General features: G+C 41.2%; 3 protein-coding genes across 15 annotated transcripts in view; 2 read left to right on the plus strand and 1 right to left on the minus strand.

Moving 5' to 3' along the window:
- The first annotated feature begins 1,583 nt into the window (after positions 1-1,583).
- Positions 1,584-11,134, plus strand: NMD3 (NMD3 ribosome export adaptor). Of its 2 annotated transcripts, XM_422813.8 has the most exons (15): positions 1,584-1,698; positions 1,783-1,917; positions 3,387-3,483; positions 3,754-3,834; positions 4,098-4,226; positions 4,765-4,855; positions 5,009-5,087; positions 5,390-5,486; positions 5,785-5,902; positions 6,487-6,632; positions 7,103-7,215; positions 8,117-8,189; positions 8,736-8,842; positions 9,698-9,768; positions 10,169-11,134. In XM_422813.8, the coding sequence occupies exons 1-15, from the start codon at positions 1,655-1,657 to the stop codon at positions 10,300-10,302; spliced, it is 1,515 nt and encodes a 504-aa protein (XP_422813.2). In that variant the 5' UTR covers positions 1,584-1,654; the 3' UTR covers positions 10,303-11,134. The 2 variants fall into 2 exon arrangements, with proteins under 2 accessions (XP_422813.2, XP_046754685.1); XM_046898729.1 differs by lacking the exons at positions 1,584-1,698; positions 1,783-1,917 and adding an exon at positions 2,013-3,091.
- Positions 11,135-19,837: 8,703 nt separating this feature from the next.
- SPTSSBL (serine palmitoyltransferase small subunit B-like) lies at positions 19,838-27,463 on the minus strand. Of its 12 annotated transcripts, none has more exons than XR_006930954.1 (4): positions 27,341-27,432; positions 23,734-23,889; positions 21,947-23,639; positions 19,838-20,720 (listed from the first exon to the last, which is right to left on the minus strand). XR_006930954.1 is itself a non-coding variant. In XM_046898757.1 (4 exons), exon 4 carries the CDS (start codon positions 20,686-20,688, stop codon positions 20,446-20,448), a length of 243 nt encoding a protein of 80 aa, XP_046754713.1. In that variant the 5' UTR covers positions 20,689-20,720; positions 21,947-23,639; positions 23,734-23,896; positions 24,118-24,311; the 3' UTR covers positions 19,838-20,445. The 12 variants fall into 12 exon arrangements, 2 of the variants coding, with proteins under 2 accessions (XP_046754713.1, XP_015147252.2); XR_006930951.1 differs by having other exon boundaries at positions 23,734-23,896; positions 27,341-27,409; XR_006930952.1 differs by having other exon boundaries at positions 23,734-23,896; positions 27,005-27,343.
- Positions 27,454-27,625, plus strand: part of PPM1L (protein phosphatase, Mg2+/Mn2+ dependent 1L) — a 103,462-nt gene continuing 103,290 nt past the window's right edge. Inside the window, exon 1 of the mRNA XM_046898730.1 lies at positions 27,454-27,544. The gene's annotated coding sequence lies outside the window, so the exon portion shown is untranslated. The remainder of the gene's footprint in view (positions 27,545-27,625) is intronic.

The raw sequence follows: 27,625 nt of genomic DNA on the forward strand, positions 1-27,625 counted from the left end.
GGATGCAAGGGGACAGAAACGTGCAGACCTGGGATGCTGCAGAGCAGTGGCTCTCACACACCTCCCCAGGACTGACTGAGGCCACGATAACACTCACCACTGGAAATAAATACTTTTTGTTGTGTTCCTTCTGTGCCACGATGAGGACATCGCTGTCAAGATGCATTAGTGGCTTTGTAGTACCCTCTGAAATGTTCCTGCACCTAACTGCGACCTTAGGAGCAGCCAGCAGTGCTCACCCCATTTGAACAAGCAGAGCCCCACGCAGACACAGATGCAAAGGAAAAAGGTGAAACAGAAACCTATGCACGCTCCTCGCCATACTTCAGGCCTGCAGGAGCCCTGCGGAGTAATTAACAACATGCCACGTGCTGCAACGCCACGTCAGTTTCAGTCACAGAAGGAGGAACACCGTTTTTCACTCTCTCCCACTCCGCTCTCAATCATTGCTACTGGAGTAGCTGGGAGCAGAGAGCTGACAGCTTTATCACCCGAGCTGCCAGAATGCACAAAGCCTTCTCGAAATTCACGGCAGCGCCCGCACAGTTCCATAACTCCTGCAGCTCCTGGGTGAAAAGGGAAATTAAATGGAGCTGTGAAAACCGCAAAGAAGCTCAGAGGAGTAAAACTGGTACCACTGTGAGAACTGAGCTAGGCCAGCAAAGTGTGCCAAAATGGGGAAAAAAAAAAAAACCACAAAAAAACAAGTGAGGCAGTGTGACAGCCTGTGATTTCCAGTCCCCAAAGCAACTCTTCCTGACAGGATACCATCGCGTTAAACACACCACATGCAACGTGTTGATGCAACTCTGCTCTGCTTTTTTTTCTGCTGCATAAAAACAAATGGCAGGAATCACAGCATCATAGAACAGCCTGGGTTGAAAAGGACCACAGTGCTCATCCAGTTCCAACCCCCTGCTATGTGCAGGGTCGCCAACCAGCAGACCAGGCTGCCCAGAGCCACATCCAGCCTGGCCTTGAATGCCTGCAGGGATGGGGCACCCACAGCCTCCTTGGGCAACCTGTTCAGTGCGTCACCACCCTCTGGGGGAAAAACTTCCTCCTCATATCCAACCTAAAGGAAACCAATTCTGACCTGGAACCATACGTACTTCAACGTCCTGACAACTCAGTGCTGAAGGCAGAACAGCCAAACAAAAATAAGGGAAAAAAAAATTACTTTTTAAACTAATTCTATTAGAAACGATAACAAATGCAACACTGACACAAAGCAGCAGCAGACAAAAAGTCGGAAGGAAACGTTAAGTGGGGAGTTTTGCCAGGAGAAACCACGTTAAGTCGGAACCACCCGACAGTGGAGTTGTCTGAGTGTACAACAGCAATTTAACACTTCTTTCACAAGAAAAGTTCGCTTTTTTTTCCGGGGTAGACCCCTCAGACCGCAACGCCCTCCCGCCACGGCACCGCCGGCCGTTTCTGCGAGGCGCGCTCATTCCCACACAGGCCGAAGGCCGCTCCCCGCCTCGGGGCCTCCACAGCGCCCTCTCGCGGCGGCACTGCCGCCATCCCTCCCGCGGGCTGCCGCTCTCCTCCCCTTCCTCTCCCGGCCGGAACCCGGCTCTGCCCCCCTCCCCGCTCCGTGCCGCTCTCAGGCCGCGTGTTCCCGCTGCCAGCCGCCGCGTTCCCCCTGGCCATGGAGTACCTGGCGGCTCCCGCGGCGCCCACGCAGGGCAGCATGTGAGTGGAGCGGCCGGGTTCGGGGTAACCCCCGCGGGGGCTGCGGGCGCCGTCGTTGACTCTCTTCTGCTCTCTGTCCCTCAGCCTCTGCTGTCACTGCGGCGTGCCCATCCCGCCCAACCCGGCCAACATGTGCGTGGGCTGCCTGCGGGCTCGCGTGGACATCACCGAGGGCATCCCCAAGCAGCTCAGCGTCAGCTTCTGCAAGCAGTGCGAGAGGTGGGGCCGTGCGGGAGGTGCGGGCGCCGAGAGCTGTGCTGCCCCGGCCCCGCACACAGCCACGGGCCGGGCCGGGCGCTGAGCGCTGCTGGGTGTCCCTGTGCATTGTGGGCAGCGGCAATGAGGGCCTTTAAGGGTCCTTCCCAGCCTAAAACGGCCTCTAATTCTAATAACGTACGCTGGATACACATGCGGTCAGGGCCGTCAGCTGATGGGAAGCCCTGCGGCTGTCAGTTGCTTTCCTGAATATGATAACATAAAGCAGCCCTCGCATCTCCCACTCAGTTCAGAGTGTTACATCCAATATTCTGCCCCGCGCTCAATTCGGAGTGTTACATCCAGTGTTCCAGCCCCATAAGTTGCTTTTTGGCAATGAATGCTATAGAGCACAGCCAGCAGCTCAAGGGAGGTGATCCTCTCCCTGTTCTGCCCTGGTGGGGCCACGTTTATTGTACTGTCCCCAGTTCTGGGCTCCCCAGTTCATAACGGATGGGGGTCTCCCAGAAGGGGTGCAGCAGAGGATCACAAAGGTGGTACAGGGCCTGGAGCATCTCCTGTGTGAGGAAAGGCTGAGTAACCTGGGGCTGTTCAGGCCGGGGAAAAGAAGGCTGAGGGATCTGATTCATGTTTATAATATCTGACAGGAGGTGGGAGGCAAAGCAGGTAAGGACAGGCTGTTCTCAGTGCTGCATAGCGATAGGACAGGGAGTAGTGGCCTAAAACTTGAACATAATTCCATTTAAACAGGTGAAAGAACTTCTTGTCAGTAAAGGCGATGGAGCACTGGAACAGATTGCCCAGAGAGGTGGTGCAGCCTCCTTCTATGGAGGTGTTCAAGATCATCTGGATGGCTGTCTGTGCAACCTGCTTTAGCAGGGGAGGGGTTGGACTCAATGGTCACTTGAGGTCCCTTCCAACCCCTGCGATTCTGTGATTTTTTACTGTATGAGTTGAAGAATTAATCACCCTGTCATACTGCAAGCAGTCTGCAGGTGCCAGCATCACACCAGCTTTGGTACTGCCACACACGCTCCAATCTGTCAGTTATTTGGAGATGGCTTTGCAGCTGAGGGGTCAGCGTGGATGTGGAAATCATCCTTGGGGGAATCTTTGGTATGTTATTCAAGTGAAATAGTATGCAGACAGCTACTGAGCCAGTAACAGCACGCTGTAGGTATGTTGGTTGTTCTTTTTACCCAGCACATTCATCTGTTTCTTCTTTTATGGAAGTAGAAAAGAAGATTGAAATGAATGACACTGTGGTCCCTGAAAGAAAAAGAACAGCAAATTGGTGAGGGTGGCAAAAGAATTGGAATGCTTAAATCTTATTCTATCAGGGAAGCAGAAGTTGGAGCTGCACGCCTGGTGTTCACATTGAAAGTTTGGGAAACAGCAGCTTATCTTTCGAGTGATGTAGTTTGTTGAAGCCACATCATATGCTGCAATATGTTTTTTTTTTTTTATTATAGGTATCTTCAGCCTCCAGGAACTTGGATTCAGTGTGCCTTAGAATCGAGAGAGCTTCTTGCTTTGTGTCTTAAAAAAATTAAAGCTTCACTTAGCAAGGTGGGTAATTAATTTATTAGCATTTCACAACGTGTCTGTTAGCACTACATAAAATAAAATCTGGATAACTCATGCTGGGTTCCATTCTCCCTGAGTAGCCATTTGTGTTGGCAGAGAGGTTATTAAGTGCTTTATAGCGAGCACAAATAATAACAATCTGCTCTCATACAATTCATTGGAGAAACAATGAGCTGTACCATAAGCTTGTGTTTTCTGTTAGCTAGAGCTGCTCATTCCTAAGGCTCAGCCCTTGTTTATTCCCACTGGCAGGTCCGGCTGATTGATGCAGGCTTTATTTGGACTGAACCACATTCTAAGAGATTGAAGCTGAAACTGACTGTTCAGAAGGAGGTAACAGAAGTATAGCAATCTGCGGGTGGTTTTTGTTTAAAGCTTTGGTGGCAAACAGTATCCTTGTTACTGGTTTTTGGGGGTTTCTTTTGCTGTTTAGGTAAGTGGTTCTCTCCAATAAAATACAGCATGTGTTTAATGGCTTCTTATGAGAAAATGTTGATTTACTTAAACTTAAATTGTGATGATCAGAACCCAAATGATAAAATTTGAAGAATGTTGTCAGCTGTCCCTGTAAAACTGTCTAAACTTCTGTTTTGCAGGTGATAAATGGAGCAGTTCTTCAGCAAGTGTTTGTGGTGGAATATCTGATTCAGTCGCAGATGTGTGAAGACTGTCATAGGATTGAAGCTAAGGATTTCTGGAAAGCTGTAGTTCAAGTCAGGCAAAAGGTAGAGGCAAACTGAGATTTCAGTTGTTGATGGCAGTACAATAATGCAGAGAAATCTTTGGATGATTTTCTGATTTTCTCGGGAAAAGATGTACTTACATTTGGCTACTGCCACAGTAATAAGTTCAGTGATTTTTCCTTCTGGTTGTAGTTTAGAAATCTTTTTTCTGTTGTCCAGTATCATTAATATGCCCTTTTTTAAGTGATGGCTTGCAGGTGGATCTTACGTGAATTTTTAAATACCCTTCCTTCTGTATTTTAAGGCACTGCTGGAAACAGTGGAACAGATTGTTTATAAATATTTAAATCTTTAAAGAAAAAAGAAATCTGTAGCAACAGGTTATGCAAAAAAGAAACAGAAGCCTTAAATAATTTGGTATAAATAGAGCACACCTCTAAAGTCTTTTTCATTGGGATAGACTTTGGACTTTTGTTTTCTAGATGATCTCTTCATATAAACGTTTATTCTCCAGCAATACTGCATTTGCTCTAGGTGATTCTTAAATGACTGTGATGAATTTATTCTGGCTTTGTTATAGACTCTGCACAAAAAGACTTTCTACTATTTGGAGCAGCTGATTTTAAAACACAGGCTTCATCAAAATACACTTCGCATCAAGGAAATCCACGGTAAGCGAGATGCCTTGTTAATCTGGAGGTAGAGCAGACAAACCTGGATTATGTTGCTTGTATTAATAGCTATGTATGGGTAACTAGAAGAATGTTCTTCTCAGATGCATTGCATAGGTATGTTCATCAGGCTTTCTTATTTTTTTCTTTCAGATGGCCTGGATTTTTATTATTCTTCGAAGCAGCACGCTCAGAAGATGGTAGACTTTCTTCAGTGTACAGTTCCATCAAGGTACATCATTTACATCTATTGCCCTTCCCAAAAGCTTTTGGGAATTATCTGTTATCCTTCATTTTAAACAAATTATGTGAGCGAAAGTTTAATGAGCCTGTGTTCTAGTTAAATAGACAAAACCCCTTCTGCAGAAGCCTCATGTTTTCTATTTGGGTATTGTGAAACTACCCTTCATGCATTTTTGTAACTCCTTAATGAATTTGCTGTTTGTAGCTATATGCTGCACTTAGTGCTGGTTATCTTCTCTCTCAAGTAGTGTTTTTCTTGCTGCTTAAACGCTCTATTTTTATGTTCTTCAGGTCGAAGTCATCCCAGCGCCTGACCTCACATGATGTTCATAGTAATGTCTACAACTACAAAAGCACTTTCTCAGTGGAAATTGTTCCAGTATGCAAGGTAGTTTCTTTCTGTTTCATCTCTGGGGTATTGTATGAAGTGGGTGGAGTTTGGTTTTGCTGACAGAGACATTGTTTATTTTTATTTGCTGACATTAGACATTGTTTATATTTATTTTGCTGACAGAGACATTAGGGGGACAGGAGGGTTTACTCCCCAGTGAGCTTGAAACTTAGCTAGCAGGTATTGTCAAGTTATTGGAGGATGTTGGGTGTGGACCTGAAAAATCCATGTTTCTGATTTCTTTAAAGGCTCGATTAATAATTAAAGAAATGTGAATGTTTCTCTTTGCATGCAGGACAACGTTGTATGTCTGTCACCAAAACTGGCACAGAGTCTTGGTAACATGAGCCAGATCTGCGTGTGCATTAGAGTAACAAGTACTGTCCACCTCATTGATCCTAGCACTTTGCAGAGTAAGTTGTGATTTTCTTCTGCAATATGGCATCACGTGTTGAAAATCTGCTGGCATGATTTATTTACATAAAATCTTGTATTTGTGCAGCTTACTGTTGTAAATGGATTTGTGCACTCACTGACATAGAAATCTAATAGCAAACAAAGACCTAAATCTTCTTTAAACTTAATTTCTTTATTGTCCTAGGAAAATATGCAAGGTTAGTACTAGGTTTGTGAATGCTGTAGTGCTCTGCCAAGGACTCAGATTTGTCAGGGATATGCCTCTCAAATGAGAAGGCCTCTCTGTATTTTTTAATGTGTATGTGATGCAAAATACCTCTAATAAGGCTACATCCCAGGGAATGATTTGCATGAGTAGAAGTCCATGCTTCAGACACGTGATATGTGACTTGTCTGTCACAGATCATCAACTGCTGTTGTAGCCAGAGTTTACCATATATATTGTGTCCCAAATAGTTTGTTCTCATTCTTGAACAGAATGCATTGTAATTGCCTTCATTTTGGGTAATGCTTCATTTTAATTGATCTGAAAGAAACTTTCTCCCTTGTGATTGTCTTTGCTGGGTCTTGGTTTTTCCAGTTGCTGAAATTGATGGAAATACCTACTGGCGCCATCCTTTCAATAGCTTGTTCAACCCAAAGCAGCTTGAGGAATTTATTGTTATGGATATCAATCGAGTTCAAGAAAAGAAGAAACCTGCAGGTGCAGGGGCAAGATCAAATAAAGTAAGAGTTCCTGTGGATGTTGTTTTGTTTGGGAGATTATGAAGATATGAGTTCTACTTTTAAGACCTTATTTTTTTTTGAAGAGTTTAAACCCTACTTGCTAGTGCCATTACAGAAATTATTATTTTATACTAGCTTTGCAACTCTTCAACTACTGTTCTTTTTTTCTGAAGCATAGAAACATTTTTTTTAATCAGAATTAGTGAACAAGAGAGAGTCAACTTTTTTCTCATTCAAAGGATAAAAGTAATAGAAGGTTACAAAGTAAATAAGTGACTGCCCTGAGTATTTCCTTGGTTTTGTAAAGAAATATGAGAAAATAACAGTAGCAAGCAGTATGTTGGATTTCTGTTATAGAAAGCTTGATTAGAGCTGTAGTTTAACACACTAATGGAGCAGTACAAATGTTTTAACAGCACAGAAGGTTAAGTTGCATTTGTTACAAGCATGTTTGTTTTTCATTCCTCAAGCACACGCTGGCTGAAGCCTGGGTAAAGAAAACCTCGGAGCTGAATACAGATCATCAGTATTTCTGCTGCACTCACTTGGGACACATTCTAAATCCCGGCGACCTTGTCTTGGGGTCTGTTATGTTTCTTGGTTTTGATTTGAATGAGCTATTCCATAGGAGTTTGTGTTTGAGCCTTGCAGCAGTAATTTTGGTGATGGGTTTGCACAGGAAGCTTGAAAGGTTTCTATATGTGGCTGTGGAAAGGAAGTTTTGAATCTCTCAGGAGCAAACACAGAAGAAAATACTGGTACCCGATGACTGGATTCTATCATTAATTTGCTTGAGAGCTGGAATGGTTATTTCAGTTCATACTGCTGACTTGGATTCTGTACATGCCTGTGTATTATCAAGAAAGTTGTGAATTTTCTATATGAAATCTGCAGAAGTGATAGAATCTTTCATCTTGGCCATGAAGAAATAGTTATAATACAGTAAAACTTCTAGCAGAACTCGCGCCATAAAACTAGCTGTCACTTGACTTCTAAAGTGCACATGAGAGTAACAGTTCAGACACAGATGAGAGATATTTTGAAAATACTGGGCAAGATCAAAGTAAGTTAAAGGCATATGACCTTTTTGCTTAAATGTGAGTATTGTATACAGCACTGACAAATGTGAAATATTTTTAAGATGAGGTTTGGTCAATGAATCTCAAGCAAGTGGGCTTAAACATGAGTATTTTGAGCGCAGCAGAACCTCAGGGATATTGTGTGGGTTCATGAGGCTGGTGACTGCAGCATGCTACTGAACAGAATGTGGGGACAGCAGCTTGCTGCAAGAGTTGCTCAGTTATGACAAGTGCATATTGATGTGGTTTTCTTCTTTTCTCTGTAATTAGTTTGGAAACATTCATTTTTTCTGAGGAGCTGTAACTGAGGCTATGATCTTTAATACAAACATTATTTGCATATAAAACCTTGAGTTTATTTTTCTGTACTTAAATGAAAATATGAACTACTTGTTTTCATTTTAGATTTGACTTGGCCAACTGTAACTTGAATGACGAGTTTGTGAATAAGATGAGCCCACACAATATCCCTGACGTGGTAAGATAATTTTCTTTCTCTGTACAAATTTCTCTGCATTACTCAGGAAAATAAAGTGGCTTTACATCAAATACACACTAGTTGCCTGGTGCTCAAGGAAGGAAATGTTAACGTTGAAATTTGAATAGAATCCAATCAGTGAGAATTATTTTCTTGCTACGTATATTTTTGAGTGGTGTTTAAATAATACATTTACCTTAACCTACCTTACTCATTGTTACTGTTCAATTTACTCTGCACTGTGTGGTGAAAACTCTCACATCTCCAGGGTGTGCTTCTTCAGGAAATAAAAGTTTCCAAACACTTTGGTTTGAATTGAAAAATGCTGTATGAATTCTGTTTAGAACCTTTTAGTGCCAGAGTGCCAAAAGTACAGGTGTCATATGTTACTGTCTTCAGTTTGTTTGTAAGACTGAGTCTGCTGTTTGTTCTGATTTTACAGTTGCCCAAATGTAGACTTGGGTGTTGCTTTGTTTTTTTAAAGCGTGTCATCAGTTGCATATTATGGTGTGTGTATGTGTAAGTATTTGTGGGTTTCCACTGTAGGTATTGATAAAGAAGAGCTATGACCGTGCCAAGCGCCAGCATCGCAGAAACTGGAAACTGAAAGAGCTGGAAAGAGACAGAGAAGGCACAGATACAGACGATGAAAGGTTCGGTATCAGCCATGGAGCTTTGAAGTCCTTTCTCCCTAGGATAGCATGCTAAGTCTAAAAATACCATTTACCACTTTCTGCTAAGGATAAAACCCCTAGTGTAATGGCTTACTGACTGTTACGGGGGCACAAGCAAATGCTGCTTGTTCTGTAGGAGGGTGATGATGGCTGATAAAATAGGATAGGTTCTAAACAATAGTGTCTCTGCATCTTCACCCCTTCTGTAGTGCAGGAAGTGCTTTAAACATATGTACACACCTTACTTATGCTTTTAGAATACTCAATCTTGACTGCTAAGTTTTCAGGGAAGGTGGATACTGAGGTGGCTGGTGGGGAATCAAGGAATGAACTAAATCCTGAATCTTAAAGATAACCCTGCAATCAACCAGATCTACTGTTGGGTTGTTTTTTGTTGTTTTTTTTTTTCAAGAAAAAAACAACCATGAGACAAATGATGATGAATATCAGAGCTATTGTGTCTGTACCTTATGGTTGCTGATTTTTTTAGCTAGGGGTTGCTTTTGTGAAAACATGTTTGTCATAGTTTGTTCCATGGCAAAGCTGAAACAGCAGCAGCAGATAATAAACAACGTCTAATTGAGTAGAAAAAATGAGGCAGTTAGAGTTAAATGAGGACAGGCAATTTAAACATATTTTGGAAACGAGTAGGTGCTAATAGTAATCAAAATAAAATAGAAAAAAGGCAGAAAGAATTAGTTAGCAATGTAAGAATGTTATCAGAAGGCACAACTGAAGGACTGCAGCCCTTTCTTGGGGCTTTTTTCCTTTGATTTCTTTTATAAATTTGCTTAAATGCAAAAGGAAAGTGAGTACATTAAACCTTGTTTGCAGACAATACCAGGACTTCCTTGAAGATCTAGAAGAAGACGAAGCCATAAGGAAAAATGTCAACATTTACAGAAGTAAGGCCTCTTTTACAATTGAATTGCATGTAATTTGCTCATAACTATTTGAGTAAAAATATTCTTGCTGAAGCTCTGAATTTGCATGTTTGAGCTGCTCGTTCTTGGAGAAATGCTGTAACATAACAGCATGAGGTATGCCACTTGCACTGAGTGATGTTCACGTTGCTTGTTAAAACATGAAGGTAAAAGCCTATTTTCTTGGACACTCAAAACCTGTGCTGGGTGAAAAATTTGCCAATTAACTTGGCATCTTCCAAGAAGGCAAGCATTTTTCTTAGGAATTGTTGGATTTTACGAGAGAGTTTGTTTGCTTATTTTCATTCACTTGGGGTTGTTCAAGTTATTCTGTTTCTTTTGCTTAGCTGTTCCTTTATTGTTTTTTTAATTGATTTTTTAGATGCAGACATTCCAGTGGAGAGTGACACAGATGATGATGGGGCCCCTCGGATCAGCCTGGCTGAAATGCTGGAGGATCTCCATATTTCCGAGGATGCCACCGGTGGGGAAGGAGCGAATATGATGACAGAATAAGCATAGTGCATTAAGTATTTGCATGTATATGCAATTAGTATTTGCTTGGGGAGGAGAATGTACCCCATATAAGCAATTATATGAACTGTGATCACATAAATACGACAAGTAATGTTTTATCTACAACCATACCTCTAAATCACATTTCTGAATTAGTATTTCATATATAATTATCTAGAAGATCGGTGATTACAGTTAAGCTTCTGTGCAAACACTGTAATATAAGTTCCACGAGTTCTTCTCATCTCTGAGTGTTTTCTCCTTGCAACTTCTCAGAAGGTAAAGACCAGGTGACTAACTTCACTTTTATCCACTGAGAATATTAATTATTCTGCACCTAAGACTGCTAATAAAGAAAAATGTCCATCAAGAGAGATTTTGTTCTAGTTTGCTACACTTGTAGGTGCAATACCTTACCTACTGTTTATTGTTTTCATTTCTTTATCTGAAATGGATTTTTGCTGTCTTAATCTTTTTGGCACAGTGGTTTGTTAAAGCCTTTTTTATGATGATAGATTACTCCATATAACAATATTGTGGGGAGGTTTAAGAATTTTCGGATCTTGTCAGTAAGGGAATTCCAAGCATTTGTGTTGTGTACACAAAAATGCTTTGTTTTAAATTAATTGAATGTGCAGCCCACAATCAGAAAGATTTGAGACTTCTTTTAAATGGTAATGAGTATTGTATTGTACTGTATTCCATGCATATATCAGTGGATTAAATGCAGTTTGAATAATCTGATTAATACACTGTGAGATACTATACATAAAGACTCTTTTGTCTCAAAGTCTGCCTGAGTTTTTGCAGGTAATAAACTGGTTGGACAACATTTGACTTCTTTTTGTGTCTTAATGTCACTCCAGATATGTATCATGAATTACCTCACCTCTGATAACTGGAGCAAGATTTACACCCAGTATGAACTATGACAAAACTATACAAATGTTTTTGTTCCATCATTATTTATGTAAATGTTAAAATGGAATTTATCTCTGCTGCAAATCCAGATAGAACATAAGTGTTACATGAGAACATTACGTACTGATGGTGTGTAAAACTTTTGGTTTCAATTCTGTTGACCACACTGGTGGTTGGCCATAGAAGGCAAAGGGGGAAAACATGAAAATGTGGAAAGTTAGCTTTGATGTAGTAAAATTCTGAGTCTTCTGTGAGCATTGTTAGCAGCTCAGTCCTCCCTCAGAACTGCTGTCTTCTATGGTGCAGTTGGGTCACACTAAGCTCTCCTGCTTTCTCTCTGAGGAGCTCTGTCATAATTTTTACTATGTAGACGAACAGTTATGAGAAGTCCATAAAGTTGCCAAGAAATGAAGGTACAATTTATCTCATGACATACCGGTATAAAAAGTTCTTTAAAAAATGTAAATGAGAATACAGCTGCATAGCTAGCCTGAATTATCACTACAACAAGAATGGTTTTGATGTGCTTTTTTTTATCGTCTTTTACTTCTATCTGTAATGTTGGGGAAATGGAGATAAACTCAATTCTAATGACCCTTGGGCCAGATCTGTGGAAATGGAAGAACTTTAATTAGTAACTCACAGCCAGCATGTTCCATGACTGGATGAGATGTGTTTTGGGTTGTGATTTTTCTGACAAGAGTAAAAATGATCAATCCTTTCTCGCACATGCTTTGATAATAAGCTTCCTGTTGGCAGACGGAGGGGGAGTTGTAATAAAAACCTGTTTAAAACTGTGCTGTTTTGATCAACCCTCTTCCTTCCTCCCTAATGTTTTCCTTCATAGCAGCTCTCAGTAATTTCAGATGTATTGCTGTCTTATCTGTCAATCTGTTTGTTATTGGAGATGTCTGTCTTCTTTTTTCCTCTATGGTCTGTTACTGGTCTGTATTAGATTTCAAGCCTCTTTCAGCAAGAGTCTTGTCTGGAAAGATGTTTAAGTATGGGTGCTAGACAAACAAGTCATAAAGCCAAGTCTATTGTTTGCTGGCTGGTAACACATAGTAACAGCTCTCCAATGAGTGCCTAAGCTGTGTGTGTACTTGAAACCCAAGTTAGCTCTCATTTTAGGTTCTCAAATTTACAGCGTCCCTTTAATATGTCAACAGTTGGGAGCCAGAAAAGGCGCAGATGCTTTACAGGCCAGTGAAGCCAAGATCTTCTCAGTGACACTGGATAAGTAATATGACAAAAGGTACTTAATTCACAGTAGAGAAAAGGCTGCTGTGTAACCTGCATCTCCTGAAAATCTCCATCTGTGGATTAAGCCACAGTTTAAAGAGAAAGCACCTTGTTTTATACAGCAGAGAAGCTGCTTCAGGATTCGAGTCATAATTGCTTAATGGTTTGCATGCATTTCTGATGAATTTTGAATTGCAAGAGCTGAAAGATAACATCCCTTGAGTCTACTTGGGGAGGAGAGTGTTTGCTTTTGAGATGTGAATACATGATACACATATGCATACAGCTTTCTACGGAGTATGTGTGATAGCAAGTACCAAGCAGTAGTAGTGTGTACAGTAATATATGGATAGCAATACAGATTTTAAAGGGTTGTCGGTATCCAAAATAGTTATGTGATGGTTGTGTGCTTGTCACGTGTGGTAGGCTAGTAGTAGATGAAAAAGAAAGAATACTTTTGAAGTACTCAGGGAGGAAAAAAAAAAAAGCATAGGCAGCTGAAGCGATTCTGTTTCAGCATAGAAGAAAAGTTTTGTCCTTCAAAACAGCCAATGTGTTGTTCTTTCAGAAGGAAGGCTTTCACAGTGAGAAACCAAATAAGGCTTCTTACAGACTTTAACCCGTCACCCTACTTCTCCTGTTTAGAAGGTTACTTAATCTAAGGGAGTTTCACGTTTTCCCCTCAGTTAATTACTGAGGGGAAGAAGGGAGACAAGGAAAATGAAAGACCAGATTTAAACATTCTGGGGTTTCTATTGCTGAGTTAGCATTTAGTTTAATGGCAGATTACTGTTTGGGAGGGGTTCACTTCCCATAGTGAATGTGTACAGTAGCTCCTGTCAGCACTTGATGTATTGCCATGATTCTTGATCATTTAAATGCAAGTCAGAGTTCTTCTATCAGAAAACAAATCTGTTGTCATGGGAATTATTCCAATCTTTGTCCTGAGGAGCTACCAAGGGCTGCTGTGCTGGCTCCAGAGACTGCAGCTCCATGAGTCTGCCGTGGCAGCAGGAATTTCCTATTCTCCTTTGGAAGTTGTCATAGAATTGAGATGTTCTTGTGATTACTGTGATAGTCCACCTGATGTCACTATTCCTTCATGTTAATGGCCTGGAAAGCAGCAGGCTGTTCAGCTGTTGTAACAAAAAGGTGGCTCTAAAGTCAGCAAAACTTGGTTCAGTTCTTGTTCATGCCAGTGTAGTTCCTGATATGTTATTTTGAACCTAAATAAAAATTGCATCACCTTAACAGAAAATAAGACAAAAGCTTTGATCGAGATGTTTAAAAGCTTCTGGCAATCTGCTCCTTCTGCTGACAGATTGGCCTTTGCACTTTGCCAGGGCCACTTATTTTAGCTGCATGCTCCCAGAGCAGTTAAATATAGGAGTGAGACTTGTGTTGGGTTTCAGAGTTTTTTGGCAATGTTTGCTATAGCTCATTCCAGAATATAGTCATGTAGCAATGAATACTACTATCAGAATTTACCTTGGTTTAAGTTTTCCATACTCAACCTTCGTCATGAGCTTAGGATGGGAATCTGGTTTAAAAAAGAGGTAAGTGGTGAGATTTAAAACTTGTCAGAATCTCAGTTCCATGATAAAAGCAAAGCATAATCAAGAAAGAAAAGTGTCTTTGTGTAGTTTGAATGATCAACTTTATAAAATGAAACAATTATGTATGACACATACATCTACAACTAGTGCAATTTCTCACATAAACTAATGGAATGCTTTACAAGTGCTAGGAACTGAAAGGACTTGAAAGACAAAAAAACAATCAGTGTTCAGGGACAGGTTTTGTAAGATAGAAGGAAACTGCTTAAGCTGTAAATTGTTTGGGTAGGCTGTTTATACTCTGCTTAGCATGGTGTGACTGGATGCTATATGGACACTATTATTATTCATGCTCGTTCGTTCTTCAGCCCTTAGTCATAGATTAGAGCTCTAGGTTTGTTAGAGATTTTTTTCTTAAAAGATGAAGGCTAATATTCAAAATAATCCAGACTTATGTCCTTTAGGAGCCTGAAGTCCACCAAGGGGTGGAAATGTTCCAACAGTCAGATTTAGACAGCGTGATACAAAGGTTCCCTGATGCCCTGTGGAAGCCATATTTAGAGGTAAGCATCCAGATTCCCAGCACAGCAAACACAGAGAATTCATCCCAAAGCCCCAGGTTTGTAGAAGCTGGCACGCTGACTCAGGAGATGCCAGGGGAGCTAGCCTGGTGGAAGTGTTTGTAGGAGTGCCAGCAAGAGCAGTTGTGCTGGGAGCTCTCCCAGCCAGCACATGGAGGCAGAAGCTTCACAGCCTTCTGGAATCACCAGGTCCTGGTGCCTGTTCCCATATCCACTGTGCTGAGCTCCCCGGAATGGTGTGTGGACGGTGTCACCTAAGATGCAGTTTCAGCAAAAGGATGCATATGCTCCAAGTAGGGTTTAACAGGGATTGTCTCCAGTGGAAATCATGGAAATGTTGAGACAGCTGCTGTTTAACCTTGGCAGCCTCTGAATTCTGAATATAGCTTGTTTGTTTACCTCGATGTCTTGACTGTTTGAAATTTCTCTTTCCCAAAACACATTGCCTGCGTTCTGACAGGATGCAAGATGCACACAGAATCATCTAATCTGGAATACAATGTTTAGGTTTCTGATACAATTTTAATAAGTAATCATAAATCAAGTTCAGGTATTATGCTGGCCTTTAATGCATCCCTCCATTATGCAGATAAATAAGCCATGCATGGACGTATAACGGTAAGCAGCTTTAGTTGCCTTCAAATAAGTCTTCCAAGTACTAAAGGTTGTTACAGGGCATGAGTACTCAGGTTTTGTTTTTGCTTGTTTCTGAGAGGGGAGTGACCATTTGTAAAGGCTGAGCAGCAGCTAGGGCAATTTTGATTAAACGTTTGGGAAATATTTTGTGAGGAACAGAGTGTGTTTGGGGCCTGTGGAGACTCCATCATGTGGAAGTGGTAAAGCCAGATAGTGCCAATAACAGTCTGAGTCCAGCAACCCTCTCTGGTGACAACATGATGGCTTTATATGAACCAGTTTTTCTCTAGATTTTTAAAGTTTTTTACATTGATGTACACCTCTGAAGTCAGTATATGTAGGATCGGACCATTTTTAGATGATGCTTCTTAACAGCCTATTTTAATTTGCTGGGTGGCATTCTGCATGCCTCTACATGAAACGTGCAGAGGGAAGCAACAAAAAGGTTTGTTTGATCTCTAAGCAGACTCCTCCAGGAGCTGGTCCCCACCAGCAGAGCCCACAAGGATGCTCTTAGCTGCAGGCCGACTGCTGCTTTGTGCACAGTTTGATCCTTGGTCCCTTGCACTACTTGTCCCAGCTCCAACGTACCTGTTGCCCCAAGGACTTGGAAGCTCTGGAGCTAAGGGTCTTGTAATCCTCATGTACTGTGTGTGCCAGGTGGCTGCTCTTTGTGTTTCCGTTAGGAAGCTATGCACCAATTGTAAATGAGGAGATAACAGGTCATTGCAATCCCTTCGCCTGCACATAGAAAGAGAAAATGCTGTCTTAGTGGGAACAAACACTGTCTTAGTGGAAACATTTGATACAAATTCTCCCTCAAGTTGTTGTGTGGGGTGGATCACAAACCCCCAAATGAATATTTCAGTTTTACTTGCTGATTGCAAATTGATTTAAGCGAGGTCAGAAATCACATGCCTGTTGAACATTCACACACTTGTAGGCTCGTTTTCTATTTTCCTGCCAGATGTATCCTTACAGAGGAGCGTTCTCAGTGGTAGGGTTGTGGAGATCCAGCCTTACCCTAGAACCTCCCACGTGTTGGAGAACTTCAGCGACAGATGTGAGTCTGATGCATGTCAAAAGGATGAGGTGTTTGGATCACAGTCTTCCCTGTATTGCATGAATGCCTCCTCCTTTTAAGGCAGCCATGTGCTAGCATTGGCTGTTTGTGTAAACTCAGCCAGAAAACATAATTCCTGAATTCATGTGCGATAGGCTGGAGATAAGCCCTCAGTCCCCACCCTTTGTTCAGGTAGGCAGGAGGTGTAACAAGGTACTTGTTTAGGCACCTTAAGTCTGGAAAATTGCTGGAAAGGTTTCCCTGTAAATACTTGTATATCAGAGATATCACTCAAGAAGTACTTTTCTGTAACAAATAAAACTGTAAGTAGGCTGTTGCATGAAGTAGTTGCAGAGAAGCATTAAAGTTAGGCAGAAAGGTTCAGCCAAGCATGACTGGCTAACTGAAGATCAGCTTTGTAAAAGCATACTGGTCTTCTGTAAACTCATTGTTGTTCTAAATACACATACGTAAGATGAAAAGGAGAATGTTCCATGGGATATATTGGCTAGAAAGTGCTGACAAGTTTGTCTTAGAAACAGGAATTTCAAGTCAGATAACAAATAGCCAAGATAAGAACTCAAATTACATTCAGATGTAAATAGTAGCACAGACAAAATGCATATGTCATCATAGCAAAACCAATAAAAGTAACAACAAGGAACATGAACTTATATTAGGCCTCAAAAACTGTTAGCAGCAGCAGTGGAAGTAAAGTTCTGTGCAAAAAAAAAAAATCATTATCATCATTGCTTTTAGGAAGTTTAAATAATTTGATCAATAAATCGTTTTATGAGAGGTAAGCTATAAAAGTCCTATCATAATGAACCTTCTAATACAAGGAATGTGTTAGAGTTGTAATCACACAGATCATAGTGAGAAGCATGAAGTACTTGGATTTAGCAGATCTTTGTTATTTAGTCATTTGGTTTTACCTCTCTTGAACCAGTGTTATTAAGTTATGCCATTTAACTATGAGAATCCTTTTCAGAAGACGGTGAAGCAGAGCTATGAATGGTGCTTCATATCACCCTCAATTTCCTTTCTAGGTCAGAACTATTCACAAAGATGGGAACGGGAATGACATTAGAATACCTTATTGGCTATATATCAGAAACTAATTTTGTTCAACTAACACTGCGTGTTTAAGTCCACATTTGTAAATACTAACATTAATTCATTTATTGACAGAAAGTCACTGAGCAAGTACATTCAGCATATATGAGTGTACAAGCGGGTTAACAGCCCTGGGAGAAAGCAACAAATCCCTTATTCCTGCATTTGATTGTTAATAAAAACCTGCAAGCAGCACTGCCATACAACCCTATCTTCTCCCATGCACACACACCCAAAAGCCCAATCCTCACTGACAGGGGAAGACAGGTGTGTGGAATTACTTGCTGTCTCATGTGGCAGGCATTGATGTTAAGGAACTGATACTCTCTTGTTAAGCAAGCAAATCTTCTGATGTTAATCTTTAGGAGATTAATAAGCCATCCAGCATCTAAGAACCAACCTCCTACTCATGTAGACTGTGTGTGTGTGTATGTATCTATGTGCAGAAACTGCAGAGAACTGGCTGCATGCCTACATGGGAAAGCATGGGGGGAGTGTTGTTTTTTTTAATAGGGTATCCCTTGTGTCAAGTGTTCCTGATGCAACTGATGTAACAGTGATGCAGTGCCTGCACCTGCCATGCACCTGGTGAATAGCAGGGCAGGCAGGCAACCCATGGAACAGTTACAAGGTGCAGTACTTCTGATGGGGAGATCTTCACAAGTTTTTGTTGCTCTTTTCTGGAGAGGTAGTAGCATGCAGAGTTCAGCTGAAAGAAGGCTGTGGGCCGGAGCACAGATCCCAGCAGGGAGCATGCCCAAGCAGGTTAGTATTTTTGTTTGTGTTGTTTCAAAACAGCAATTACAAGGTGGAGTTTAAATATAGCATTTTAAATCTTACTCTGTAGCTAGGAGTCTTAGTCCCATGCAGGGAAAAGATCATAATGAATAAAACTAATCAAGTATTTTTCATTCAGTTGCCACTTAGCTCTCTATATCCTTCTGGCTTTTTTCATGGTTTCCTTCCTCCCTCCAGTTCTCACAGCTGAGCTTTAGAGATCCGTGCTGTTCTTGGACAGAATGAACTGCATTGCTGCCACTTGCAGATGCCTACGAGCCAGCCCATGTCGAAGGACTGCAGCATGTAAATAGGACACCCACACAGGCAAGATTCTGTGGCAGCTATTGCAAGAGACACCAGGCAATTCATGCAACCACAACAAACACCAAGTAGCAACAAACAAAAATCACAAACATACCCAGCATAAGTTCCTAGTTCTTCAGCCAGATGTCAGATTCCTTAATGTCAACAAATACTTTGGATGTATGTGTACAGTCTGCTCTTATTCAATGTAAATATAACTCTGCTGGCCTACTTACACTCTGAGATTTCTCTGCAGGTATATAATGCAATATCTTCATGTCTCTCGAGCACATATGATGCAAAATACTACATTTACCTGCTTACATTATGGACTGATAGTTTTGAAACTAAATGGTTATCTTGACAAGTAGCCAGATAATTGATAGAACTATAATACTGTGTTTCCCTCTTCTGCTTCTAAACTTCAGTAAAGGCAGTCTATCTCCTGTACATGAAAGCTGCTAGGAGAAAATGCAAGCTGTTTATCACTTTAGTCATTTTAATAAAACATACGATCAAATTATAATTGAAAAGTACTAAATCAAAGTTCATTTTTTTACAAATTTACCTGAGATTACCTGAGTACTGTCGAAAGAGTTACAAGTTTAAACTCATCTGCCTTTGTTTTCACAAATAAGCTATTCTCATATCCTCCCTCATACACTCCTAATCATAAATTGGGAAAATAACTGTATCTCACGGTGAGATGACAAGTAACATAATTAGTGTTTTCAGTTTGTTTTGTCACAGTCTGTGACCAAATTGTGATGGGTTGACAGCTGGACTTGATGAGCTTAGACATCTTTTCCAACCTTAATGATTCTATGATCCTATTAAATCTCAGTTTCTACATCATTTGATTACCATTTATTGAGAGCATCTTGTTGTCTTAAAGGTGAGGATATTCTAGGAGCATCACTACGCTCAAAAGACAGAAGAAAACTCACTTCAGTGTGGGTGGGAGCAGAGCTGGGCTGTCACCCTGTATATACTGCTGCTGTGCTGTGGGCATAGTGCTGAGCACATGTTCTCAATTTAATGGCATTGGTACATCATTTCTGGCCAGCTTCGGTCAGTATCCACTCTAACAAGCTGGCAGCATAACCATATTATCTTTCATAACCATAGCTTTCAAGATTGAAACTACAAAACAAAGCCAATTACAGGATGACCACCATGTTATTACAACATCTGAAGTCTCAACAATTCATGTTCCAGAAACAAGTAAATGGGAAGAGTGTAAAATATTCCTACTCCAGATGAATAAGTAGTTTAACGTTTTGCATATGATATGTATGCTTTACCAATCTTTGAAAAGAATAACAAATTATTTTAAGTCCAAGAAAATCAGAATTTTATTTAAAATATTTATGGAAGTAAATCCTCACATTTTCAATAAATCAACTGTATTATTTTCATAAAGATGAACCAGACAAATAATTCACCGCATTAAATAACGGAGTCAAACTAAATAAATACTAAAATCATTGTATAAATACATGCATATCAAGCTTAGAGAAGCAGCCTATAGTTGCATAGTATCGTATAAAACCTTTCATGTACACATCTTCCCTGTCAGCAAAGCTGTGGCAGACAAGAACAAATACATGCCGTATAATTTCCCAAGATGAAAACTCTCCGTATCCAAACAGTCCTCCCTGGAGTAACAAAATATGCAGCACAGTTGCTTCCTTACCAAACCCAGCTTTGTAACTCCACTCAGTCTTTAAAACTGAAAGCTCTTTAAAAGGCACTGTCAAATGATAAAAACGAGGACTGACTGAAATTGATTTGGCAAAATAATTTGCTGTCACAGAGTCCCAGAATACAGAAGAAAACGAAGAGAGTAAAACAGTGTTTGCACACACCCTGAGCCTGTCTTTCTAAACAGAAGGTGTTGAGAAAAACACTTCTTTGATCCAAAAGTTATGTCAGGTTGCCAATGTTACTTCACAACAGAAACAGTATTTTCATGTTGGCTTCCAAACAAGTGCAAGCAGAATTGAAAAGCCGTGCTAATATGGACAGGGAAAAAGATGTAAGCAGTGTAAGCTACCATCACTAACATAGAAACGTTGAAAGTGTAGAACAGCACTTTTTCCCAGGGCTCCATGAGATAGCTGCAGGTGATTAATTCAAACTGGCAGTACAGCCAATAAAGATAGTTCTTCATGCTCTTAATATCCATCTTCAACTCAGAGCAGCTTCTGAAAGCCTTCCCTATTACAATAAATGATAGTTAGGAGAAAAAGAAACCTTTAAAAGAAATAAAATAAAATAAAAATAAAACAGCAACTCCATTCTATCCAGTCTGTCCATAGTGACCAGTGTTAGCAGATATTATAAAAGCACAAGGGAACTAGAATCCAGAGAGTACACATACATTTTAAAGCACAACATATGACCAGATAGAAGCAGACTATCCCATGAAAAGCTCCATTTGTACTACTTTTGCCTTTTCTACCTTCTCTTCTGAATAAGACAGTCAAATTCAGCCTACCATATAATGGGACACTCCACAATTTCTTTTTCCAGAAATCTGTTACCTAATAATTATTGCAAGTCCATTTTCCAAACCAAACTACTTTCGTGACTTTTCCTTGCAATGGATTATTTCAGATGCTGTTGAAGCAACTTAATTCAGAAAGCATGCATAGCTTCACTAGTCATGGATTCTGAAGTAGAACTTAGCTAGAAGTCTGATTTCTGTCACTGCAGATGGAATTTGAAGTCTTATGATTCAGTTGTTGTTGGAGTGCAAACTGGAAGTATGCAGAATAACACACATACAGAACTACAACAAAGTGCATCAATATACAGACTGTACAGCTACATCTGCAACAGAGACTGCACTGATCTACTGCAAGAATAAAAACATGCCCATTTATTTTAAAGCTTTGTGTTCAGATTGATGTTAATCATTATTTAGTGTTACATTATACAGTTACTGGGAGAATAAAGAACTGGGGAGGTGAAAGGAAAACAGGACTTGTTCAGTCACTGATGCTTCATCATTTGGTACATAAAAGGAGGTGAAACAAGCCCCCCATTTTAATTGGAAAGTTAGAACTTTTGGTGGTGTCGAGGTCTCTGGAAATCATCACATTCCACAGGACTCAAATACTTCATAGATCTGTAGAGAGTGGAATTTTATCCTAACAACATCTTAAGAGTTTTTAGAGAAATTTTCCCTTATCTTTTCCATTAGTCTACAATACCTTCCACATTTCTGCCTCACAGGTAAAATTTCTGTAGAAAAGAAGTACTATGCACTACTTTTCATAACATCCTTGCTATATCAGTCACATTCCTATGCATTACATGCAGCTTTTAATAAATCAAGATGATATTTAAGCCTTTTATCAAGCAAAATATTGCCAAACTACCTTGAGGAATGAATTTTCCTACCAAAAAATGGTGCAGATTCTGTAAAAAGTAGAACTTACCTCTTCACTTCTCCCTGGTGACAAAATGTTTAGAGAGACACTTCCTGACACTTCTGCCTTCTGCAGCTGAACATCTCCTCTACACACCCAAAGCAGAGAGAAGTACCTTTGAACCCCAATTACAGAGCATGTCCTCCATACCCCGCCCTGCTTCACTATTGCTAAAAACTCCTCTGGCCAAAACTGCATTATGCAACAGGACACCCATCGTCTGGCTTGGCACTGTACTCTCATGACGGCATTAATTTGATAATTAGTAGAGAGTCAAAGTTGAAGATCTGCAGGGAAGGAGGAGTGTACAAGACTGCAATACTATATAGGACAATCAGTAAAAAATGTTTACAATTAGTGCCTTCTCTAATTGGGAATGACAAAAATGTACATCTGCTTCTGTGGGACTTCTGTGGGATAGTGCAGGCTGCTGAAGTTCTAATGAGGTGCAATGTAATGTTTGTGCAAAAATATGGTGTCAGAGTTACATAGCCACAAAAATGCATCTCAATTAATGTCACAGGAAAGTCTCAGGTGATGCCTTCACCTCCTGCAGCCTTTGATTAATACCACTTTCAAAGAGTTCCCAGTCCTCCCTGTGTGTGTCTCTCAGCCCCATGCCCATAGATCAGTTGTCCTGCTCCAGAACAGCAAGGAGGAGAGAACATGTGGACAAGATTTATGTGAGCAAACGTTGGTGAATTTGTCCTAAAAATACTACAAAATTATACCAAGCCACAAGCACTTGAGGTATTTTAATGATCTAATTTGACAAGTAAATTAGGTAGAAATTATGTTCTAAACTACCTGCCTGCAGTCAAATCATTTCCAAATCTGAATCAGCTTCACTTAGGAAGAATATGCCATAAGCAATGTCCAAGGCATCATCGCCACACCTTCCTGCTTCCCTTCCTTACCAAACACCCTGAGCTGACCCATTAGTAAAAGGTGACTTGGTCCTTCAACCTTTTTTTTTTCCCCTATAGTTTTCAGTAAAATAAGGTTTTCTGTTCAAAAACTGCCCACTTCACACAGAAGACTAAAGACATGATAAGGCACTGCCTCTGGCAGCAGAGTTAAGATGCCACATTCCCTTCTCTGGCAGAGCCAGGGGTCTGCCACAAGGGCCCATCCCAAAGGTGGACAAACCACTACACTGAGGAGGATATAACTTGGGCTGTGGTCTGCAGGGTGGATTCATAAATGCTGAAATGTTATTGCCCTGAAATACTTCTGCAAGATTCTTACCTCAGCCATTTCTGTTTTCAACTCTACCTTTCATGCAAGGTTTTGCAACAGAGTACTAGGGCATGGAGTGGGAGGAGACATTTTCAGGGGCTTTTCAAAAACCACCGAGAAAAACAACACAGAAGTAACACTGTTGTTTTATGTATAAGAGAAGCAACACTTGCCAACCATAGCACCTGTGTTCTTGTCAGGCTAGCAGCCCTACTTCTAGTCACCCACCTTCCCAGCTGGGTGTATCATCCACAGGCACCAGCAGAGCACTGGCAGAGCAGCAGAAGGCAGAAGTCTATTCACCTCAGCCTGAGTTCCCTCAGAAAAGTATTAGTGCAAGAGCCAAGGAAATTCACGTAGGTACTTCCACCATTTCAAGTGCAAAACTGTACAGCTGTTTTCATTCTTTTTGATATTGCTCCACTGTTATTTTCAGTAATAAATTCCACAAGTTTAAACAATGCTGAAAGTAAAGACTTGTTTGAGTTTGCTTTAGTTCTAACAGCTTTAGAAACTTTTAAGTTTTTACCTGAAGCCAAAAGCCATGAAAGAGGTACCTGTTAGCACAGAAGCAGAGCCTACTGGTCAGGGTCAGGGTAAGCAGAATCCATTCCTGACGTGATGCTGTAAGCAGGTCCTGGATGGCGGTGTGAAGCTCCCATGCACGCTCTCTTTGGGGCTCTCTGTACAGCCACTCCTGCTGCTTCTCCCAGCTTTTACCTCAAGAGGAAATAAGAATTCATAAATACCTTCCACAGTTCATAATCACAGGTGTTTAGCTTCACTCAGAATACAAAATTTGCCTGAAAAGCCTGCTTCTTATGCCAGTCTTAGTCTACACTCCTTAAGGTCATTTTCCTTCATGGAGAATAAAAGGAAACAGTCTTTAAGATCAAAACAAAACAAAACAGAAAACAAACCCATATTGTGATGCTTGGTACCATTACAGTGATGGATGACTGGAGATGCAAGAACAAAGCAGTTTTTTCACAAAGATCTCAAAGCAGTTTTGCTGCAGCTCTGAAAAGCAGCAGAGGCTTTCCCAAATCGAGCCTTGTCCCAAAGGGACTGCTCCCTTCTCCTTTTTAACACCATCTCTACATTGTGCAGAGCTCTCCTTTAAGGTGCATATCTGGAATCAACTTATCTATGCTCCAAGACAAGTCAGCACTGACTCATAGCATCACATGAACACAAATTTACATAAATCTCGTAAAGGGGAACATGAAAAGTACAGCATAACATGTTATGAAAGCTTTATTATTTTCTGAGTGCCATTAACAATTAGCCTTCCATCTCCCTAACTAGGAGTGTCCAGCCCTGAGCCCAATTAATTAAAAAAATGATCCCTGCAGTTGCTGGTAAAACAGAAATTGGCAACGTGTATGCAAAAAGCAGATAATTGGGCTGTCTCCCTGAACCTTATGCCTTGATCCTGCAGCATACTGTTAAGCCAACTGGTGTGTTCCCTTCCCAGTCCCATTTACTTCTCCCTCCGATTGTGTCAGTACCCAACAGGCAATAACTCATTGACAGCAGGACAGAGTGTCTGCTAGGAGAACATCCTGGCAGCTTCTCAACAAGCTTATACTGCAACTGCCAGAAACAGCTGTTTCTGGTTGTTTTGGGGCCTTTTAGTTATGTTGCCCAGGTTTATGCCTAGGCTGGCAGGTAATTAAATTTCAAAACCTTTGTTAACTACTTCTCACTCTGGTTTCCAGCCAAACAGAGTTAAACACAACCACATGAAAGGTCATGGAGTGATACAGCAAAAATTGTTTTTAGCATGGGAAACATGAATTAAAAAAGCAAACCAGAAACATTCAAACATCCACTTCACTGAAAGAAATCACCATCCTTCTTTCTGTCACTTGAGTGAGGTTCTCCATATGGAGATATAGTTGAGATCAGCATCACTTTCTAGTCTAACTGAAACTGGTCATGGGTTAAAAAGTATGCTATGTGGGAGTACAGAGACAGAAGTAGTGGAAGGAAATAAGCCTGATTTCCTTAGAAGACCAAGCTAAAAATGCCTGAAATGACTCTGCCTCACACCTATATAATGCAGTAAAATTAAGCCAGTCAAAAACAGTCAAAGGTGAGCTTAACCTGCTATGGAATCACACCACAGGATGATCTGATCACAAATGGTGCTACCAACCTCCTATAAACATCTGCAGCTTGCGATAGTTATCCTGTGTCCTCAAGACACCTGAGAACCAGCTTCACAGCATAAGGAAAACAAGCAATAAGGAATGGCTTAAACAGAGAACCATTTGTTTGGCTTGTCAACAAAATCATGCTGCTCCAAAGAACCTACAGAATACACACTACTGTTCTTGGAAAGTAGAAAGATTATCCTACTGTACAGAATAGGTCAGTTCTTAGAAAGACTTTGCTCTGCATGGTGTAAAGTATCTAGCATGTGGATCCATATATCCTGGCACCCAACAGGTCTAGCTCAAGCAGTATCACCCCTGGAATCAGGCTGTGAGGCACGTACTGGAACGCAACACAGACAAGGAATGTATCTTGACAGGGACAATATCTTGATGAGGAATGTGTCTTGGCTCCAGGTTATTGAGGCCTGACTTACTTCTATTAGTAATGCAAATAACATATCTTAGTTATTACATTGTTGACTGCATGAGTCATACAGTTTTCCAGCATGGTGCTTCACACCTCGTTAGACCAGTTCAAGATCTGTCTTAATTCTACATCAAGAACTGATAATTAGTGAAAACCATGGACAGTAACAACCTCCAAAAGCACAAGAAACATGCATGGCTGGCCCAGAAGTATCAGGCACATACTAATTTGGCATGATGTAAGATGACACCATTTAATATTTCAGGAAAAAACTGTTCCATAAAATTTGGGCACTGAAATGTGCCAGATGTAAAGAGTAATGCACCAACATCTTCCTACTTGCAATTGCTTTACTTCAGTGCACAGCTCACTTACCTGCCCCTCACACAGTACTTTATTTAGCTATTCCTGGTACACAGGCAACCAAAGCAAGCTTCTTCTGCCCACCTGCATCTCAGCTGTACACAAATCACCATCTCATGGGGCATTCTGCTGTTGCAGCCCTTGACCAAACTGGAAGTTCTCCTTATACCAAGGTTTGCCTGTTTTCTATCCTGTATGATCATTCTCGTGTCCTGCTTTATAATAAGGACAATACCACACTAGCTACCATGCAGACCTTGAGCACACATGGTCTGAAAAACAGACTGAAGCAACATAGAGAGCTGTCACTGTATCCGCTAGGAAAATTTCATTCAGTTTTCATAGAAAAAGAGCTGTGCATACTGCAAACCAAATGCACAATAACAGTCACACTGCTATGAAAAATAACAGTGATATAGGCACATTGTATCCCTATCTTTGTTTTCTCATTTCTTTTCCCCTCCTCATTCACACCAAAAGTGCACGCATCTCTGGTGAACAGACTCAGCAAACATTTCAACTATGCACCTGAATGAAATTCCAGCTTTAATTACGGATTCTGGAGCTGACTCACATGTGCTCCTGCAACAACAGTCTGGAGAGATGACACAGAGGTGATGCAAACATCAGCTGTACTTCAACACACTGTGCTGAGGGACGCGGTTTAGTGGGCAATACTGGTGATAGGTGGACGGTTGGACTGGATGATCTTGGAGGTCTTTTCCAACCTTTGTGACTCTATGATGACCCTGAACACGTACAGCTGCCTGTCACACGCATGGAGCAGGGGGCTGCTGTGCAGACTCTAGCACGGCAACAGCTGCAGTTCTGAAGTGCTCTATCAGCGTTTCATCACTTTTCCAAGAAGATACTCACCTGCCTGATTCTGTCAAGGCAGTGGGGAATCCCAAAGCCTTCATGTCTTAGTTCAGGAGCAAAAAAACAAAACAAAACAAAAACAACACCAAACCAGGTTTGTTGTATAATGAAACTCTCCCCCCATCTAATGCTGAAACCACAGCAGACAACATGCTTGGGACATGCAGAGCATTCCACACTGGGAGCATCAAAAGGATAACGGCTGTTTGCTTGGTTCCTTAACAGCTGTTCATTACAAACGGGGGAGAGGAGCGTCCACGCAAAATCTCCTCAGCGCCCACCGCTCCCCACAGCCGGGCCGCACACCTTCCCGCTTTCTCGCCGTCCCCTCACCTCAGCGGAGCTCGCCTGAACTCCCTGCAGGAGCCGTCCGGCGGACAGGCGCCCACAAGTCCCAGCAGCCCCCGCGTCAGCGAGCCAAAGCAGGCGGCGGGAGGGCACCGCAAGGACTGCTGGGAACGGTAGTCCCAGGGAAAGGGCGGGAAGAAAAGCTCCCTCAGGGAGGGTCAGCGCGTGGGCACACCGTGAGGGGAAAATGTTAGTGTGGGCCTCTTAGCCTCTCCTGCAGCAAAAGTACTCCAGAAAAGGTGTTTTTTTGTTGTTTTTTTTTTGTTTTGT

Source organism: Gallus gallus, chromosome 9 (assembly GCF_016699485.2).
Source record: "Gallus gallus isolate bGalGal1 chromosome 9, bGalGal1.mat.broiler.GRCg7b, whole genome shotgun sequence".
Classification (NCBI taxonomy): Eukaryota; Metazoa; Chordata; class Aves; order Galliformes; family Phasianidae; genus Gallus; species Gallus gallus.

Coding starts and splice junctions, on each gene's coding strand:
- SPTSSBL (XM_015291766.3), bottom strand. CDS start 20,688: ATGGATATTAAGAGCATGAAGAACTATCTTTATTGGCTGTACTGCCAG.
- NMD3 (XM_422813.8), top strand. CDS start 1,655: ATGGAGTACCTGGCGGCTCCCGCGGCGCCCACGCAGGGCAGCAT. Junction 8,190..8,735: donor CACACAATATCCCTGACGTG/GTAAGATAATTT, acceptor TTTCCACTGTAG/GTATTGATAAAGAAGAGCTA. Junction 8,843..9,697: donor ACAGATACAGACGATGAAAG/GTTCGGTATCAG, acceptor CCTTGTTTGCAG/ACAATACCAGGACTTCCTTG.